We start from the raw sequence: 21,525 nt of genomic DNA, 5'->3' as shown, positions 1-21,525 counted from the left end.
AAGCCAGGAAAAGGAATAAAATGCACCATTTTGCTAAAACGGTTTACCACCACCAGAATCACAGTCTTCCCCGAGGAACGAGGCAGGTCCGTAATGAAGTCCATGGACAGATGTGTCCAAGGACGGGAAGGAATGGGTAACGGAAGAAGAGGACCTGATGGCCGTGAATGAGGGACTTTGGCACGAGCGCAGGTCTCGCAGGCTGCAACAAAACCCTCAACCAACTTACGAAGTGCCGGCCACCAGAATCTCCGAGCGATGAGATCCACTGTGGCTCTTGCCCCCGGGTGCCCAGCAAGGACAGTATCGTGGTGCTCCTTAAAAATCTTCTTAAATCGTCTTAAAGCGAGAGGCACAAACAACCTCCCAGGAGGACAAAGATAAGGAGCCTCTGACTGGGCTACCTGAACCTCTGCCTCCAATTCAGGATAAAGAGCAGAGACCACCACATCTTCAGCCAAAATGGGACCCAGGTCTTTAAAATTCCCACCTCCCGGAAAACAATGTGACAGGGCATCCGCCTTCACATTCTTAACCCCAGGGCGGAACGTGACAACAAAATTAAACCTTGAAAAGAACAAAGACCATCTGGCTTGTCTCGGCTTCAGACGCTTGGCTGACTCCAAGTAGGCCAGATTCTTATGGTCAGTAAACACGGTAATAGGGTGTCTGGCTCCCTCTAGGCAATGGCGCCATTCCTCAAAAGCTAACTTAATGGCCAACAACTCCCTATCTCCCACATCATAATTTCTCTTTGCGGAGGAGAGTTTCTTCGAGAAAAAGGCACACGGTCGCCATTTGGCAGGAGAGGGACCCTGAGACAAGACCGCATCCACACCCACCTCAGAAGCGTCCACCTCAACTATGAAGGGGAGAAAGATATCAGGTTGTACCAAGATGGGAGCGGAAGCAAAACTCTCCTTGATACTAGAAAAGGCCTTACGCGCCTCTACCGACCAAGAGGAACAATCTACCTCCTTTCTAGTCATATCAGTGAGTGGTTTAACAACAGAGGAATAATGCAAAATAAAATTCCTGTAATAATTGCAAAACCCCAAAAACGCATCAGCGCCTTCTGATTCTCAGGAAGCTCCCACTCAAGCACAGCGCAGACCTTCTAGGGGTCCATGCAAAAACCAGAAGCAGAGAGAAGAAACCCCAGAAATTGAATTTCTGGAACCGCAAACACACATTTTTCCAGTTTAGCATACAATTTATTCTCCCGCAGGATGAGCAAGACCTGACGTAGGTGGTCCTTATGAGTTTTGAAATCAGGAGAAAAAAATCAAAATGTCATCTAGATACACTAATACAAATTTCCCCATTAAATGATAAAAAATGCTGTTCACAAAATGTTGAAAGACGGCTGGAGCATTCATCAAACCAAAAGGCATAACCAAATTCTCAAAATGGCCCTCAGGGGTATTGAAGGCCGTCTTCCATTCGTCTCCTTCTCTGACCCTGTCCAGGTTGCATGCCCCTCTTAGATCCAACGTGGAAAAACTTTAGCCCCAACAATCTGGTTAAACACGTCTGGGATCAGAGGAAGCGGATAAGGGTCACGAATTATGATACTGTTCAGCCCCCTGAAATCCAGACATGGTCTTAAAGAACCATCTTTTTTCTTAAAGAAAAAAACAGCGGCGACAGGTGACTTCGAGGGTCGTATGTGTCCCTTTCTCAGACTCTCAGAGATATAAGCACGCATAGCGACCCTTTCAGGTTGGGAGAGATTGTATAATCGAGATTTAGGCAGCTTGGCGCCTGGGGTGAGATTAATAGGGCAATCGTACTCCCTGCGAGGGGGCAAGTCCTGAACACCACTGGCAGAAAACACATCCGAAAATTAAGAGAGAAAGGATGGTACAGTCTTAGTAGAAACCTCAGAAACAGATGTCGTGAGGCAATTCTCTCTGCAAAAGTCACTCCAACCATTTATTTTCCTCGCTTGCCAATCAATGGTGGGGTTATGTTTAGTGAGCCAGGGTAGCCCCAACACTAGAGGAGTAGGCAACCCGCTTAGGACGAAACATGACACATCCTCAACATGAGTATCACTCACAATCAAACGGATATTGTGAACTATGCCCTTTAACGATTTCTGAGAAAGTGGAACGGAATCAATAGCAAAAACAGGTATATCCTTTCCCAAAGTGCATACCTGGAAACCATGAGTTATAGCAAATTGATTATCAATGAGATTGTCAGCTGCTCCACTATCTACAAAAATCTCACAAAAAATGATCTTGCTCTCTAGCGCCACCCTGGCAGGTAGGACAAAATGGGAACTACAAGCAAACGGAAAAGCTTCAATTTCCGCATCAAACTTGCCAATAGTAACAGATGGAATATTTTTAGAGGATTTTTTCTTTTTGTTTCTTTATTACTCTCAAAAAACTGCCTGAATCTCCTAGAGGGACAAACACTTGCCAAATGATTTATACCTCCACAACAGAAACAAGCCTTCCTATGAGAGCTGAATCCTCTATTGTCAGAGGCAAGCAAGCCAAGCTGCATGGGATCCTGCTCAGAGGGGATTGAGTGCGACTAAGACCCCTGTGCACTGAATGAGACCGCCGCACTGTCCTTGGATTGAGTATGACAGGAAGGAGTGCTCTCTCCTCTCTCTCTAAGATGCCTGTCAATACAAACGGCCCGAGACATGGCAAAGTCCAAGGAGGTAGGTCTCTCATGAAAGGCAAATGCATCTTTCAATCCCTCTGAAAGACCATGGCAAAATTGACTTCGGAGTGCAGCATCATTCCAACCAGTATCAGCTGCCCATCTCGGAAATTCTGAACAGTATATCTCTGTGGACTGTTTACCCTGGCATAAAAGACATAGTCTAGACTCAGCCAGAGCAATATGATCCGGATCATAATATATTTGACCCAGGGCTAAAAAAAATTCACCCACTGAACAGAGGGGCCGTGCCCCCACCGGCAGCAAAAAGGCCCGTGACTGAGCGTTATCCCTGAGCTGCGAGATGATGATCCCCACCCTCTACTCCTCATCACCAGAGGAATGGGGAAGTAGGCAAAAATGGAGTTTGCAAGCCTCTCTAAAACAACCAAAATTCTCACTACCCCCAGAAAACGTATCCGGGAGCGAGATCTTAGGCTCAGAACAAACTCCATGAACGCAAGCTGAACCGGTCACCTGAAACTGAGAAACAGTTTTACGGAGATCTGCTACCTCCAATGAAAGACCCTGCATGTGTTCAGTCAAAAGTGAAACCGGATTTGGCGGTTTATAATGTCACGGAAGGTGTACAGAAAACTAGAAGACACAAATGAAGATCCGACTGACTTGATCCAAAACTAAGGAACAGGAGGGTAAGCCCTGTAAGAGCCCTAGCTCTCTCCCTTACTGCTCAGCCTATGCAAAAATCTCAATGGTAGAAAATTGCATATCCTCGTTCCTCGACTGTATGCACCTGAACACCCTATAATAGTGAGAAGACACGACCACCGGCTCCCTATACTTAATACGGAGGGAGTCAGGGTCACCTAGGATCAAGCCCACAGGCAAACAGAAATAAAGAAAACTCTTATCTTGTGGATGCACTAGTAACAGCTTCTAGCATTAGCACACTCCAGGAAGTTGTATAAACCGCAAAGTGATGCAGTATGGGAAGGGATTTAAAGGGATGCAATCAGTGCAACTACATGACAGCTGAGAGAGGCTAACAACATGGGAAAACGAAAGCAAAACAAAAGGAACCTCAAGCAGGAGGTTCTGAAGAACATCTGTCAGAGCTTCTCAGATGTCTGGTGGTGACAGTTGACCTGTGTGGAGATACCCTATGCCAGATTTTGGACTACTATAAAAGGTGGTTGCTTAACTCAGAGATTTAAAACGGTGCCCCCTAGATTGTAAAACAAACACTGCACACTAGTGTGGCGAAACCAACCTCGCCACAGTGTTTTGGAGGGGGCTGTTTGCCAGCCTCCTGCCGTGGGATTATGGTCCCTTAAGTTATTGGGTCTTAAGGCACTTGGGACTGAGCCCTCTGTCCCTGGATTGCATCATTTGCCTTACTTGCTTGTATTTTACTATTCCCATGGTGAGAACAATGGATTAAGCACATGGTGAGAACAATAGATAGCGGCCATTTTAACTCACAGACACTGTTCTGACTTTTCAACACGGTGCTATCTTGCCTATATTTGGTGCACAGAGACATCATTCAGTAGTTTGAAACTACCAAACAGGGGACACATTTATTAGTGACTATTTTCTGTATAACTTGTATATTTTCGGTGTAACTGGCATAAAACTGTATCTTTCAAACTACTGAACGGATGTGGGCGAATTTTGGATATGTGGTTCACCCAGATCCCCCAGTTCCGAGGATATATTGGTTATGGGGTTATTGCATGTTTTGGGGTTCTTGTGATATGTTTTATAAAACTGTATTTCTCTGCCTTTGATAATTATATTCGCCCTTGTGTTCAATAATCATCACCGGCAGAGGGGAGGATTTTGTGTGGGTGTGTTTCTATTGTCCCATTGTGTGTTTAAAATGGTGATGTCTGTCCTGTTGTCTCCACGTGTGTATTGGCGATCTCCCTTTGTCCTGAGAGATAATTGGATTGCCCCCAGTTGTCTCCGGGACAGGGAGGAGGAAACCATGATGCATTGTGGGGATGTGTTGTATCTGTCCTGTATTTGCAAACAACTGTAATAAAAACCAGGCTGGGCGTGCCAGCACATCAGACCACTGCTTGACCCTCAACACGGAGCTTTGTCTCGTTATTGGGGGGATTCCCTGTATGCTGTTGGAGACTGATTGCCAGGAGTGTAAGCTGATTGTATGCTTTTCCTGTTCGTCTGCTAGCAGCTATTCGCGAGGTTCCAGTTTGGAGTGCTATTTTGCATCCAGTTTGGGAGTTTGGTGTTCTGCAGTGGCTGTGCCTGTCTCTCAGAAAGGGGCATATTGCCTAAACGGATTTTAACCCCTTGTCTGCTGAAACGGTCTGTTACAACTAGTATTGCTATTCTTGCAACCCACATCAATAGTGTTGAGGGCACAAATTTTTATCGCGAATATAGGCTCTTCGAGAATTCGCGAAGATGTAGAATATAGTGCTATATCTTCATAATCACAAATATTCTAGATGTTTTTTTAATCAGTAACCTCCCTTCTTGTTTATGGGCTGCAATATCTTTGTCTGAGCTTAACAACATCCCTAGCAACCAACAGGAAAGTTGCATACCCCTTACTATATAAGAAACTCCCCAGTAGCAATTTTCTGCCGTTTTTTTGCAGTTCTGAGAGAGAGAGAGAGAGAGAGAGAGATAGCAGTGTCATTGTTGTGCTCTGTGCTTTTCTGAGTCATCTGGATCCTTATTTAATTACATCAGATAGTTAGCTCATATATATAATACAGATAGTGGAAAATAGTCAGTGTAGGTTAGATAGTGATATAGTGTAGCTGCTAGGTTCCAGTGCAAGGTGTTAGGTAGTTTGATAGGAATTACTTTACTGTGCATTTTCTCCAGTCTCAGGAAACTTCGAGCAGCTTGAAAAATGTAGCATAAGTGAGTCACGCCTGTATTGCGCATGCAATACGCGCATATTACATTGCCGATTTTCAAAATCAAAAAAATAATGACTGGAGATCACAAATTCTAGAATTTGTGAATTTATGTTGCATATTAGGCCAAAAATTTGAAAAATATCATGAAAACTAATATTGTTGCGGCTTCTCATCACTACACACCAACACTTAAATTGCCTGGAGATGGCCTGTCTCAGATTTCGGTTCACTATTTTCATTGTTTTCAATCAAAGATTTAAATCATTATTCTCTGGATTGCAAAACATGTACACTTGTATTGCTATTTTGCAGTACACACCAACACTTGAACTGTCTGGTCATGCTTTGTCCCAGATTTCTCGCAGCAGGAAGACAGATAGTGGGGCTGATTGACAGCCCAGAAGCCCTATTGTTTTGTCTGTTTTAATGTTAATATATGGGAATGCCAGGCACTGGACCAATCTGGCTCTGATTAAGGGACCTATTTAAATCCACTTTTGCCATATTACCTTTGTCAGTGATAGTCTTTTGGCCCATTAGCGTTTTTTGTTCCAGTTCTTGATTACCTTTGATACCTAGTGCTCTGACCTTAACTTGTTTCCTGACCTTCTTTTGTCTCAGATTTTGGTACTCCATAGCCTGTCTGGTTCTGCCCCATTTTGTACAAATCTGCTTTTGTATTTGTCTGTATTGTGAGTTTTTTTTGTCCTGTCTATTAGTGTCAGGACTAGTTGCTGTTCTGCCATTTAGGGCTTATACTGCAAGTAAGTAAAGAAAGCGGGCTAGTTTCAAGTTCAGGGACTCACTATCCTTGTCTGTCCATATTTAGAACAGTCATTACAGTAAACTTCTATTGAGATTACTCCCCCAATCACCAAAACTTGAGCTATCCAGGGAGGGCACTTTAATTTCTGTGTATGGTGTAATTTACGCTAAATTTTGCTGATAGCTTTTGCTATACATCAGCACGCTTTAAAACAATAAAAAAATAATACACAGAAAAAAATATACACTAGTTGCTCAGTAGCCAAGCCCTGCCGCATAATGCTAATTTTATTGGGAATAAGTTGGGAATAACAGCCTTTGAAAAAATAAAAAAATAATAAAAAAAAAACAACAACTGCTGTCTTTCTGTTCAAATGGAAAAAAATAATAATGAAATGTTCTTGAAGATAGCTGCTTTTGAGGTTCAGCAGCAGCTGCAACAGTATTATAAAGTGGTAACTGCAGCTCAAAGGAACTGCCTGTTACACCCAGCCTCAGCTCCTCACTTCCTGGTTGAAAACGTTCCCTGTTCCACACAATTATTCTTTTTTCAAGTCTGTCCTTAAGATTGTTTTCTGCCACAGACTACTACACCCATCCACCCTCATTCACAGCCCAACACAGAATGACGCTCTAGTCATTCTGCATGGGTACCTCCCTGCTGCCAGACTGATTAGCTCATCCAGTCTGTCAGCCTATGAGACAATCAGGGCAAGCCCTCCTTCCAGGGATCATGTGAGCATCCTTTTTCCTCCCTCATGCTTTTTCTCACCAACATGTGCAGTAAAATGGTGCTGTGCACTGGATTTGTCTGAAGAGGGCCTAAACATATATTGAATACTGATTGTAAAAGGGAAGGGCTCAGTTTGAAACCATAATTAAAGGGATTGTCCCATCATGACATTTATGGTATATCTACAGGATGTGCCATAAATGTCTGACAGGTGTGTGTCCAAATTCTGGAGCCTGCTTCAATCTCAAGAACAGGACTCACATGCATGGCCAGGCTCACTGCAGCACACAACAGGGTTCCATTCTTGAGGTAGGAGTGGGAGAAGAAGGTGGAACCTGCACCTATAGGACATCCTGTGGATATGCCAAAAAAGATGGGAATACTCCTTTGCGAACCCTCATTGTGTATATGTACCTCTAAATAAAAGCTCTGTTAAGCTCTGTCATGATGTAATTCTGGCATATATAAAAATTACAAAAATAACTAAAGGCCAATTTGTTTCCTACTGGAAATGTTGATAACACTTCATGTATAACATATTGTGAGACTTACTTCTTGTGATAAATTGAGATGTAGTGGATTTGCACTACAGAACCACAAATTCTCATCATATTACAGTTTAGTATACATGGATAAAATCTTGAAAACTCCATCTTCAGGTGCAAGAATATTTCTTTGAAATTTAAATGCCCACTTCTGATTCTGGATATCTTCAAAACTAAACCTGTGATCTTAGGGTCCTTGGTAAGAAAGCTCTGCAAATATTTTTCTCCTCAATGGCTAACTATGCATACATTAATAGGGTTAGCAATAATTTTCCTCCACTCACTAACCTAAAATAAAGTTACTGATCTGTGATGGCAGTAATGTTAATATAGCTAATAGCAAATAGCTACTATACATTATGGAGTTTCAGCAGAATAGGTAAAATGTTTTTAGTTATTTTTAAAGGTGTTTTCCCAGCATACTCTCCAACCTAATCTGACATGGAGAGATGGAACTACAAACTGGGTGCTCAGGTTGATGAGATATAAAACCCAGTGAGTATCGTGAATGGATCCCATTCATTAGAAGAAGAATTTTGCGTGACACCCTGAATGTAGCTGTGCCTCTAAATGTTTCCTCAAGAACATGCCTGGACTACCCCTATAACCTAGCATACCATACATAACTTTTCTAATCCAGGTAATATAATTGCAATAAAAAACGTATTCTGTTAATCCAGAAAAAGGCAAAACCCCTATGAGGAAGATGCCAATTGCTATTTGCAGGCGTGTATATAGAAATCATTGGCCCCCACAGCAAGATTCTTAATTGAGCTCCATGCTCCATCTGCTCCATCTGCTGCCATGTCCAGGGCACGATTTGAGGCCATCCTGCGTTTCCTGCACTTTAGTAACAACAGCACCTCTCGTCCCAGAGGCCACCCAGCTTTTGACCGACTCCACAAAATTTGGCCCCTGATAGACCACCTTAACACCAAATTTGCAGATTTGTATACCCCTGAGCAAAACATCTGCATAGACGAGTCCCTTATACATTTTACCGGGCGCTTTGGCTTCAAACAATACATCCCAAGCAAATGCGCCCGTTATGGGGTCAAATTGTATAAGCTCTGTGAAAGGGCCACAGGCTATACGCACAAATTTTGTGTCTATGAGGGTAAAGATCAGACCCTGGAGCCGGTCGGTTGCCCTGACTACCTGGGGAGCAGTGGGAAGACAGTCTGGGACTTGGTGTCACCCTTATTTGGCAAGGGGTACCATCTTTATGTGGACAATTTCTACACAAGTGTGCCCCTCTTCAGGCATTTGTTCCTAGAACCGATTGGCTGCTGTGGCACCGCGACCTAGTCGCTGGGGCTTCCCCCAATGGCTCATTACCACCCGCCTTGCAAGGGGGGAGAGGGCTGCCTTGTGTAACGAAGAACTGCTCGCGGTGAAATGGAGAGACAAGCGTGACGTTTACATGCTCTAATCCATTCATGCAGACGCGGCAATACAAATAGAACAAGCAACCAGTGTCATTGAAAAGCCCCTCTCGGTCCACGACTATAATTTGCTCATGGGAGGGGTGGACTTCAATGACCAGATGTTGGCTCCTTATTTAGTGTCCCGCCGCACCAGATGCTGGTATAAGAAAGTGTCTGTATATTTAATTCAATTGGCTGTATATAATAGTTTTGTTCTCTACAGTAAGTCTGGGAGAACAGGATCCTTCCTCAAATTTCAGGAAGAAATCATTGAGAACCTCCTGTATCCAGGAGGTTCCGTGGTTCCATCCACCAGTGTAGTGAGCCGTCTACACGAGCGACTTTCCCCAATGTTGTTGCTGGTACCTCAACCCAAGTGCCACCCCAAAAAAGATGTTGTGTCTGTAGCAGGAGTGGAATAAGACGTGACACCCGCTATTTCTGTCCTGACTGCCCTGACCACCCTGCCCTATGCTTAGGGGAGTGTTTCCGGAAATACCACACACTATTAGCATAGGGATTACGTTACACAGGACAGGCACATAGGGCTGTTAGGGCACTTTCACTCACAGCTGCTGCAAACCTCTCCTTTCACCTGGGACAAAGTGCATAATGTACTTCGCCACATCTCTGGGCGCTTTGCGCTTTGCACATTGTCTCATGGGGAAGGAGAGGTTTGTCCTATAAAAAAAGGTTAAAAAAAAGCAAAACAAAAAAAAAAATCACCGGTAAGCAAAAAAGTTAATGTTCTGTTCAAATGTTATTATAAAGTTCATGTTAATAAATTTATTGCGTTGCGGCCTGTTTTTTTTTTTTTTTTTTTAACCTTCTAGGTGGACCAACCAATGAACCAGCTGCAGCACTGATGTGCATTCTGACAGATGCATTGCACTGCTGTCAGATTACACAAAAGTCGGTGTATGCGGCGCTGCAAGATGAGATTTCTCCTCTGCAGTAAAAAAGATACGTTTGTCGAGGCTTATGAGCTGAGGGGGCGGCGGTGTTCATATGCTGGGTTTGCCAGGACATACGAGCTAAGTGGGTATGGATGTTGGAGCTCCTATGTCCTGGCAGACGCCTTTTCCCTCCTCTTTTTTTTTGGGCACAGATTTTTTCATCCACATTGATCGATGCGAATGAAGAAAACTGTGCCATTCATTTTTTCTTTTAGCCAAGAAAAAAAACGGAAAAAAAATTCTCATTACCCGTAAACTCAATATAAGGAGAATAGCAGAAACTCCTAATGCTGGCCATACATGTAATGATTGCGGAGACCCTCAAATGCCAGGGCAGTACAAACACCCCACAAATGACCCCATTTTGGACCAGACTTCAAAAGGGGCAAGCACCAAACTTCTTAATTTTGGTCTAGGGTTGCTGTATTCTGCTTTTAAAGAGAGAGTGAATACAAAATAGGGGAAAATTAATGATACACAAGGATATACTGTATGCATAAATATACATACTAGAGATGAACAAACCAATTCTATCAATATGGAATTCATTCTGAATTTCCCCCAAAAATAGAATCTATCAAACCCAAATAATTTGAGATTCAAGAGAGAGACCCACATGTGAAAAAAAAAAATTCAGCTTTCTTTCAAAAAAGGGGTTAACAAAAGCTGGGTGCCTCACAATTACAGCACAGCTTTCCAATCATTGGTCAGCCTTTTAAACAGGCTTACATAGCATAATTAAAAAAAATATATCTAAGCCAGCCTTACATGTGCAACTATCTCTTCCAGGACAATAGGCCTTTATCAGAGCAGACAGAATCAGCTTTTCTAGTTGAGAGGACTTGGAGGACTCCAAGCTCACTGTTTCTATTATGGAGACCAATTGGTATCTGTGATGACTAGTGTAGACTAGATAATGCTCCTTTTGGTTTCTGGGAAAAATATATGCAAATTAGTATGTCTAACAGCTGGCACCAGAAAAAAAAATTGTCTTTTTTTGTCAGGAAAGCTTATTTGCATAGTCTTGGGAAAAATATTCAAACTAGCTTTTCTCTTTCTCATGCACCCATTGTAGGCACTTTCATATTGAACATGAAACCAAAGCCACAACTGTCACAGATCAGGCATGATAGTCCTAGTTTTGCACCACCATCTCTGGCCTGCATGTCCCACTAAGCCTGCCTCACCCTAAATATATGTAAAAGGTGTGCTCTGCTAATGGCTGAAGGACCTGTGATGATGTTACCATCATGTGATCAGTGCAGAAGAGTTGAAGCTCAGCAGTGGAGAGGCGCTAAAGGACCTGTGATGATGTCCTGTTACATAAGGTGAAGAAAGTGACGAAGCATAGATTTAGTGAAAGAGCAAGGAAAATGCTGGGTGTTGTAGTTGTTTCTTCTTATGCTTCTTCATGTAATGCCCTCTAATATCACATAATAATGGTCTGGACAAGCATTGGTATATAGTAAAAAATAGTCCAGATATTAGAATATTACAGGCTGCTGCCAATCTGCTGAGTGCGCTGAAACACGGCAAAATGACACTTGTTGTACATGGTACATGTCCTGAACTTAGTCGTGCAGCAATTATGGGATACAATAGCTGGGGGCACCTCCAACAATGGAAAAAGAGTGCCGGCTCACGGTATGAAATTGACAATGCAAAAAAGAAGAAAAAGAATACCGAAACGAGAGCCGCACATCTAAAATATAACAAATTTATTGGAAAAGACAGACACAACACAAAATGATTAAAAATTGTCGTATACAACAAATCAAGGCCATGTAAACCATATATCAGTACATGCCATCCTGGCTCACCACAGGCATATGGACAAACCCCCACATCAATTAGTAGATAACAATAAAGTGCATGTAATCCATCAACAGGAATGAAAGATTCAAAATACTTATCATAAAAAGTATATCATGATGGGGGGCCTGCGTGGCGGTCAGGAGAAGAGCCCAACGCGTATCGCCAGACTTGCTAGCTTCCTCAGGAGTGCCTAGTCTCAAATGCTCCATGACTATACACATATATACAAGATAATCAATTACTGATGATTTTTACCTGTGTGCCAGGTCGCCATGTGGAGGAAGGGGGCCGCAACCTCCTCATTAGCATAAAGTAGGAGAGGGGGAGAGAGGAGAGGGGGGTGGGTGAAGATGTACAGAGTGCCAGCGTGCAGGCATTATAACATATATAGTGAGCCACATGTATACAGCGTTCGGCTGTGTCGACCGCGCATGCGCCCAAAAGAGCAAGCGCAGGCCGCGTTCCAAACACCGGATACGATCGGCCGCGCATGCCCATTGGACACCCGCTGCGTGTCAACAGCCGGAAGCTGAGACTCAGACCTGATTGCAGGACCAGGAGTGTATGAGGAGCCGCGGGCTGCGCTCCAAGCACCGGATGCGAACAGCCGCGCATGCCCATTGGACATCCACTGCGTGTCAACGGCCGGAAGTTGCGTCGCAGACCTGAATAAAGGATCAGAAGTATATGGAAAGCCGCGGGCGAGTGCACAGCTGCGAAAAAATGAACTAACAAAGGATAAAATGTTGAAGAGTATAAATGTATAATACTGAAAATATGACTATTGCAGATAGCCTGGTACAAAATCTGCTATATTCAAGAAAAAAGTATACACATATATAAAAATGAATTAGTGCATATCAAAAAACCACATTAAAACCCTCAATTAGACTTATATTACTATCGTCTAGTTAATTCATGTGCAGAATTAACCGTCAGTCAATTAAGACTTGACGTGTTAATTCGACAACGTGACCAACACCCAAAACAATGTGAAAATTACACTTACCCTACTATTACATCTTGTCTCAACCTTTCTTTGTTTAATTTATGAAAATTAATTTTATCAATTATGTTGTCAATATTTAAATTCTCTCCCTTTTGAAGAAATTTTTTGGGACAAGAAAATTATTTAAAGTTTTTTATTTTTTATATTTTATTTTTTATATTTTATTTTTTATATTAATAATATTATTATTATTTGTTTTTTTGTTATTTTTATATTATTTTTATATTTTATATATTTTATATTTTTTATTCATTACTTTTTATATATAAATATTCTTTACTATATTTTCAGTTCTTTATATTTTATATATATACTATCATTCTGCATATAACCAATTTCCACCATTACAATTTTTTATATATCCAATTTATTAGCTTATATTTTAATGTTTTTTATAATTATTTTTTATATATAATAATCTCTTTTTGTGTTTTATAATACATTTTATTATTTTATATATTATTATATGTAAAAGATTTTTATCAGTATTTTTCAGATTATAATTTCAAGATAATTGTTGTATTTGACCATTTTTTATACTCTTCACATTATTAGAAAAAAGGGGAAAAGAGAGATTCTTCGCTCTGTGCTGTCGCCCACAGCGCCCCACACACAGGCCACATAAATGAGGAAACATTTCACAGGATGAGGTAATCAATGAAGTGCTGCACCAAAATATAAACAACTAAGACAAAACAAAAAATATAAATAAAAATAAAAATTATTATATAAATAAAAATAATAACAATCTAGTACATCAAATATATCAAATAGATCATCTACTACATGTCCAATCTAAGGATGATCATAGGTGATCCTCTTCCATAGTGATTTAGTGGGATTCTTTCAAATAAGTGACAGAGAGGTCCTCTCCATGCCAAAGCGCAGAGAAGAGAATAATCCGTTGGATCCAAGAAAAAAGACGAAAGACCAAATAATCACGTGAGAAACCGTGTGTATATCTAAAAGAAACAAACAAACAAAAAGAAAGTGAGAAATGCAGAACATTACCTAGCATAAAAACCTGTGAATAAAAGTTCCTCGTTAAGGCCCTGCGGAGACAAACAATCCAGATTGTAAATCCAACGGGATTCCGCTTTAAGCAGACATTGTGTCATCCGTGTACCCCTGATACTATAATTTATTTTCTCCAAACCCACCACCTGTAAACCATTGTACTTACCACCATGATGGTCCAAAAAATGTGCAGCCACAGAAGTAAGAATTTTCTCCTCATCGGCTTGATCCCGAGCGGCCAGATTGATATTGGACATATGTTGCTGCATCCGTTTGCGCAGTTCTTGTGAGGTTTGGCCCACATACAATTTCTTACACGGGCAAATGATCCCATAAACAACATTTCTGGTGCGGCAGTTTATGTAATGGTGCAAACGTACACATTCCTTGCCATTCACGAAGTTATCTCTTCCCAACATGAATGGGCAGACGTTGCATTGGCCACAGGGGTGTGTGCCCTTCAATTTAATGCCTCTGTTTAGTCCCCGTGTGGGACGCTGAAAATGGCTGCACACAAGTTGGTCCTTGAGGGAGGGCGCCTTGCGGGCAATAATCTTCGGCTTGTCATCCAAAAGGGGCGTCAATCTGTGATCTGAAGTGAGCAGGAACCAATGGTTCTCCAAGATTTTGTATAACGCTGACCACTGATTGTTATAGCGTGTAATTAAATGTATCCTGCCATCCCTGGTTTTTGGTTTCGGAGTGAACAATTCCATTCGCTCAGTGCTCTTCGCTTCTTCATAGGCATGGGAGATAAGCTTCCTGGGGTAGCCCCTTTTCTGGAACCGTGATGTCAGATCTGCCGAAGCTGTCCTGAAGTCGGTTAGGTTAGTACAATTGCGCCGCAATCTAAGAAACTGCCCTTTTGGTATTCCTCTCTTCATATGGGCTGGATGAAAACTTTGATAATGTAACAAATTATTAGTGGCCGTACTCTTTCGAAAAAGGGATGTGGCAATCCGTTCATTTTCCTTACGCAGTCTCAGATCCAAAAATTCCACCGTATCATCCGAGATATTATATGTCAAATGAATATTCAAGTCATTTTGGTTCAGTGTTTCGATGAATTGGATACAGGTCTCCTTGGAGCCCTGCCAAAAGAACAAGACATCATCAATATAGCGGAACCAGCCCACCACGCCCTCCCGGAAAGACGTCGACGGGTACACGCAAGCTTCCTCCCACCAACCCAAAAAGAGGTTTGCGTAGGAGGGCGCACAGCGTGCCCCCATCGCCGTTCCGGACTCCTGCCTATAAAAAGTCCGATCAAAAACAAAATAGTTGTGATGTAACACAAAATGCAGGAGACTCACCAGAAAGGCGCGGTGGGCTGGCTCCCCCGAGGTTGACTTCTCCAAGAAGTAGGTAGTGGCACTAATGCCATCCTTGTGTGCAATATTCGTGTACAAAGACTCAACGTCGCAGGTCACCAGCAATACATTAGAGGTAATTGACAGTTGTTCCAACATTTCAATCAGGTGGAGAGAATCCCGCACATATGAGGGTAATCCTAGAACCATAGGTTGGAGAAAAAAGTCCAAATAAGTGCAGGCCTGTTCACACAAACCCCCAATGCCGGCCACAATGGGTCGACCTGGGGGGTTGTGGAGGTCCTTATGCACTTTCGGGAGCATATAGAACGTGGGGATAATCGGTTCACTCACCTCGAGAAATTGATGCTCCTTTTTAGTAATGATGAACATATCCCGAGCTGATTTCAATAGTTGGTCCAGTTTTTTCTTGAAAACCACTGTGGGATCCGAGGGTAAGGGTACATAAAATGCTCCATTTTTCAGCTGTCGAGTCGCCTCTTGTATGTATAAGTCCATGTCCCATAGGACCACATTACCGCCCTTATCCGCCTCTTTGATGACAAAGGTGCTATTGACCTGCAATTTTCGTATAGTATCGGATTCCAGGCTATTCAGGTTTCTACCTTGCAGGCAATCAGGTTTAAGTTTCTGTATCTCATGTACTATGGCTTGAAAAAAGAGTTGAATGTTAGGAAATAAATTGAATGAAGGGGTAAGTAGAGAGGGCTTATTCAAGGTGAAACACCTCCTACCTGTTTCGGACTCATTTTCTCGCAGAAGGTCCATGAGATCCATGAATACCCCACGTTCATCCTCAGCCAGAGTTTGTAAAATTGATGGTTGATTATATAGAAGTTTAAAACAAAGTTGTCTGCAAAACAAATATGTGTCTTTAACAAATTCAAATTTGTCCAAGATTCGCATGGGGGAGAAGGAGAGTCCTTTTTCCAATATGGATTTCTCCTGGGGGGTCAGGTTATATGTAGATAGATTTATGACCTGAAGAGCATTAGTGTCCATACCATTTAGTACTGTTGTAGTCGTCTCTTTTGGAAAAGTGGATAGTTGTTGCCCCTGCGATGTTGTGGTCCTCTTTTTCTTGGATTTGCGTAGTCCCCTCCTTGTCCTCCATCGTCGCTGGCTTCTGATAAAAAATCGCCCTCACTCAAGCTCTGATCACTAGGATCAGTGTGACCACCAGTTATTCTTGTTGATGGATTCATGGTATTATTTCTACCCTGGCCACGCATATTCCCTGCATGCTTCCACTTAAAGGCCTGTTTATTTTCAAAATCTGTTTTGTCCCTTTGAAATTTAGACTTCTTCCCCATCATTATCTCTTTGTCATACTTGTCCAATATTTCCCTTAATTTGGTATAGTAATTCTCAACCTTAGTTTTGTCATGTAGGGCCAGCCTTGCCTCCAGACCGACCAGCCTCTGTTTCGTCAAGCGCAGTAGATCCTTGTCATGCTCAATAAGCATGCCCATGAGGATTTTAGAGCATTGGGATAAACCCTGTTCCCAGGTGCTTCTAAATTCGGGGGTTACCTCCCAGGCAGGAAATTTCTGCACCCTGAGGCCCCTAGGGATAATACCACATTTAACATATTCTTCTAGGCTCTTAACATTCCACCATACCCTAGAAAATAACTTGTGTGCATCAGACAGCTCATTACTCAAAGCCCTAAAATCACCACCGTCCTCCAAATCTCCCCCCTCCCCCTGGAATACCACAGAAACCTGAGAGTTCCATGCCGCCTCCCTATCCTCCACATGCACTGCCATATGGACACACAGACTATCAAATAGATATAACAATGTAAATAGGAGTGCCTCCCCAAGAAGACAGTGAAGAAACACTGCTAAAAAGTTAGAACCATGGGATACAATAGCTGGGGGCACCTCCAACAATGGAAAAAGAGTGCCGGCTCACGGTATGAAATTGACAATGCAAAAAAGAAGAAAAAGAATACCGAAACGAGAGCCGCACATCTAAAATATAACAAATTTATTGGAAAAGACAGACACAACACAAAATGATTAAAAATTGTCGTATACAACAAATCAAGGCCATGTAAACCATATATCAGTACATGCCATCCTGGCTCACCACAGGCATATGGACAAACCCCCACATCAATTAGTAGATAACAATAAAGTGCATGTAATCCATCAACAGGAATGAAAGATTCAAAATACTTATCATAAAAAGTATATCATGATGGGGGGCCTGCGTGGCGGTCAGGAGAAGAGCCCAACGCGTATCGCCAGACTTGCTAGCTTCCTCAGGAGTGCCTAGTCTCAAATGCTCCATGACTATACACATATATACAAGATAATCAATTACTGATGATTTTTACCTGTGTGCCAGGTCGCCATGTGGAGGAAGGGGGCCGCAACCTCCTCATTAGCATAAAGTAGGAGAGGGGGAGAGAGGAGAGGGGGGTGGGTGAAGATGTACAGAGTGCCAGCGTGCAGGCATTATAACATATATAGTGAGCCACATGTATACAGCGTTCGGCTGTGTCGACCGCGCATGCGCCCAAAAGAGCAAGCGCAGGCCGCGTTCCAAACACCGGATACGATCGGCCGCGCATGCCCATTGGACACCCGCTGCGTGTCAACAGCCGGAAGCTGAGACTCAGACCTGATTGCAGGACCAGGAGTGTATGAGGAGCCGCGGGCTGCGCTCCAAGCACCGGATGCGAACAGCCGCGCATGCCCATTGGACATCCACTGCGTGTCAACGGCCGGAAGTTGCGTCGCAGACCTGAATAAAGGATCAGAAGTATATGGAAAGCCGCGGGCGAGTGCACAGCTGCGAAAAAATGAACTAACAAAGGATAAAATGTTGAAGAGTATAAATGTATAATACTGAAAATATGACTATTGCAGATAGCCTGGTACAAAATCTGCTATATTCAAGAAAAAAGTATACACATATATAAAAATGAATTAGTGCATATCAAAAAACCACATTAAAACCCTCAATTAGACTTATATTACTATCGTCTAGTTAATTCATGTGCAGAATTAACCGTCAGTCAATTAAGACTTGACGTGTTAATTCGACAACGTGACCAACACCCAAAACAATGTGAAAATTACACTTACCCTACTATTACATCTTGTCTCAACCTTTCTTTGTTTAATTTATGAAAATTAATTTTATCAATTATGTTGTCAATATTTAAATTCTCTCCCTTTTGAAGAAATTTTTTGGGACAAGAAAATTATTTAAAGTTTTTTATTTTTTATATTTTATTTTTTATATTTTATTTTTTATATTAATTATATTATTATTAATTATTTTTTTGTTATTTTTATATTATTTTTATATTTTATATATTTTATATTTTTTATTCATTACTTTTTATATATAAATATTCTTTACTATATTTTCAGTTCTTTATATTTTATATATATACTATCATTCTGCATATAACCAATTTCCACCATTACAATTTTTTATATATCCAATTTATTAGCTTATATTTTAATGTTTTTTATAATTATTTTTTATATATAATAATCTCTTTTTGTGTTTTATAATACATTTTATTATTTTATATATTATTATATGTAAAAGATTTTTATCAGTATTTTTCAGATTATAATTTCAAGATAATTGTTGTATTTGACCATTTTTTATACTCTTCACATTATTAGAAAAAAGGGGAAAAGAGAGATTCTTCGCTCTGTGCTGTCGCCCACAGCGCCCCACACACAGGCCACATAAATGAGGAAACATTTCACAGGATGAGGTAATCAATGAAGTGCTGCACCAAAATATAAACAACTAAGACAAAACAAAAAATATAAATAAAAATAAAAATTATTATATAAATAAAAATAATAACAATCTAGTACATCAAATTAGTGATGAGCGGGAGGTGCCATATTCGATTTCGCGATATTTCGCGAATATTCGAATGAATATTCGTGTTATATTCGTCGAAATCGAATATTCGTAATTATTCCAATTATCGCGAATAATATACGAATAAAAATTTTCGCGTATTGCGATTATTTATCTTGATAGTATAAGGCAACGTTCCTATGCTAATTGACAATGGCTAGGCTAATATGTGCATTTTACGAAATTTCGTAATATTGCTCTAACTTCGTCTTTTCGAAATTTCGTAATATTGCTCTAACTTCGTCTTTTAGAATAATATAATACGAAATAATCGCATGAAGATTTCAATTTAGCATTGCTTTATTCCATATTCTAGCCTAGTATGGAATATAGCAGTGCTAAGTTAGCACTGCTATATTCCATACTAAGCTAGAATATGGAATATAGCAGTGCTAAGTTGAAATCTTCATGCGATTATTTCGTATTATATTATTCGCATCGCAATTTCGACTTTTTCAAATGTTCTTATTATTGCTCTAACTTCGTCTTTTAGAATATTCGTAATATTCTGAAAGACGAAGTTAAAGCAATATTACGAATATTCTAAAAGACGAAGTTAGAGCAATATTACGAAATTTCGTAAAATACACATATAGATTGTAATTTAGCTTATATAGTGCTATAATCCCTTTTTTTTCCTCTAAGTTTTTTTTTGCCTCTTCTGAACTTAAGTTTTGTAAAATATGTACACTATTAAAAAATATTACTATAGCAGTATATTAGCTTAAATACAATCTATGTGTATTTTACGAAATTTCGTAATATTGCTCTAACTTCGTCTTTTCGAAATTTCGTAATATTGCTTTAACTTCGTCTTTCAGAATATTACGAAATTTCGAAAAGACGAAGTTAGAGCAATAATAAGAACATTTGAAAAAGTCGAAATTGCGATGCGAATAATATAATACGAAATAATCGCATGAAGATTTCAACTTAGCACTGCTATATTCCATATTCTAGCCTAGTATGGAATATAGCAGTGCTAACTTAGCACAGCTATATTCCATATTAGGCTAGAATATGGAATATAGCAGTGCTAAATTTAAATCTTCATGCGATTATTTCGTATTATATTACTCGCATCGCAATTTCGGCTTTTGCGAAATTTCGTAAAATACACATATAGATTAGATTGTAATTTAGCTAATATTGAATATAGCAGTAAGTTGAAAACGCCACTGACTGGAGCAGCCAGGAAGCCAGGAATCCAAAGGACAGGTAAGAACAACTTTAGGGAAGTGGGAAAGGAAAAAATTATAATAATAAAAAAAAAAAAAAAAAGACGAATATTCGAATTCGCGAATATATAGAACGATATTCTAAATATTCGCGAAATCTCGAAATTGCGATATTCGAGAAAAAAAAAACGCGATTCGAATATTCGCGCTCAACACTACATCAAATATATCAAATAGATCATCTACTACATGTCCAATCTAAGGATGATCATAGGTGATCCTCTTCCATAGTGATTTAGTGGGATTCTTTCAAATAAGTGACAAAGAGGTCCTCTCCATGCCAAAGCGCAGAGAAGAGAATAATCCGTTGGATCCAAGAAAAAAGACGAAAGACCAAATAATCACGTGAGAAACCGTGTGTATATCACCATGATGTGTTACATCACAACTATTTTGTTTTTGATCGGACTTTTTATAGGCAGGAGTCCGGAACGGCGATGGGGGCACGCTGTGCGCCCTCCTACGCAAACCTCTTTTTGGGTTGGTGGGAGGAAGCTTGCGTGTACCCGTCGACGTCTTTCCGGGAGGGCGTGGTGGGCTGGTTCCGCTATATTGATGATGTCTTGTTCTTTTGGCAGGGCTCCAAGGAGACCTGTATCCAATTCATCGAAACACTGAACCAAAATGACTTGAATATTCATTTGACATATAATATCTCGGATGATACGGTGGAATTTTTGGATCTGAGACTGCGTAAGGAAAATGAACGGATTGCCACATCCCTTTTTCGAAAGAGTACGGCCACTAATAATTTGTTACATTATCAAAGTTTTCATCCAGCCCATATGAAGAGAGGAATACCAAAAGGGCAGTTTCTTAGATTGCGGCGCAATTGTACTAACCTAACCGACTTCAGGACAGCTTCGGCAGATCTGACATCACGGTTCCAGAAAAGGGGCTACCCCAGGAAGCTTATCTCCCATGCCTATGAAGAAGCGAAGAGCACTGAGCGAATGGAATTGTTCATTCCGAAACCAAAAACCAGGGATGGCAGGATACATTTAATTACACGCTATAACAATCAGTGGTCAGCGTTATACAAAATCTTGGAGAACCATTGGTTCCTGCTCACTTCAGATCACAGATTGACGCCCCTTTTGGATGACAAGCCGAAGATTATTGCCCGCAAGGCGCCCTCCCTCAAGGACCAACTTGTGTGCAGCCATTTTCAGCGTCCCACACGGGGACTAAACAGAGGCATTAAATTGAAGGGCACACACCCCTGTGGCCAATGCAACGTCTG

At 41.0% G+C, this 21,525-nt stretch overlaps 1 protein-coding gene across 1 annotated transcript; it reads right to left on the bottom strand.

Moving 5' to 3' along the window:
• Window positions 1–13,837: 13,837 nt before the first annotated feature.
• LOC122935434 lies at window positions 13,838–16,402 on the bottom strand. Its single transcript, XM_044291203.1, has 3 exons — window positions 15,124–16,402; window positions 13,977–14,901; window positions 13,838–13,845 (listed from the first exon to the last, which is right to left on the bottom strand). Exons 1-3 carry the CDS (start codon window positions 16,141–16,143, stop codon window positions 13,838–13,840), a joined length of 1,953 nt encoding a protein of 650 aa, XP_044147138.1. The 5' UTR covers window positions 16,144–16,402.
• Between the last annotated feature and the right edge of the window lie 5,123 nt (window positions 16,403–21,525).

The sequence above is a fragment of the Bufo gargarizans genome, chromosome 4 (assembly GCF_014858855.1).
Source record: "Bufo gargarizans isolate SCDJY-AF-19 chromosome 4, ASM1485885v1, whole genome shotgun sequence".
Classification (NCBI taxonomy): domain Eukaryota; kingdom Metazoa; phylum Chordata; class Amphibia; order Anura; family Bufonidae; genus Bufo; species Bufo gargarizans.
This window is presented reverse-complemented; position numbering and strand designations above follow the sequence as displayed.

Bases quoted from the DNA above. Each gene is read 5' to 3' on its own strand.
- LOC122935434 (XM_044291203.1), bottom strand. From the start codon at position 16,143: ATGGACACTAATGCTCTTCAGGTCATAAATCTATCTACATATAACCTG. The intron at 14,902-15,123 runs GTGAGTCTCCTG...TTCTTTTGGCAG, and splicing joins CAGCCCACCGCGCCTTTCTG to GGCTCCAAGGAGACCTGTAT.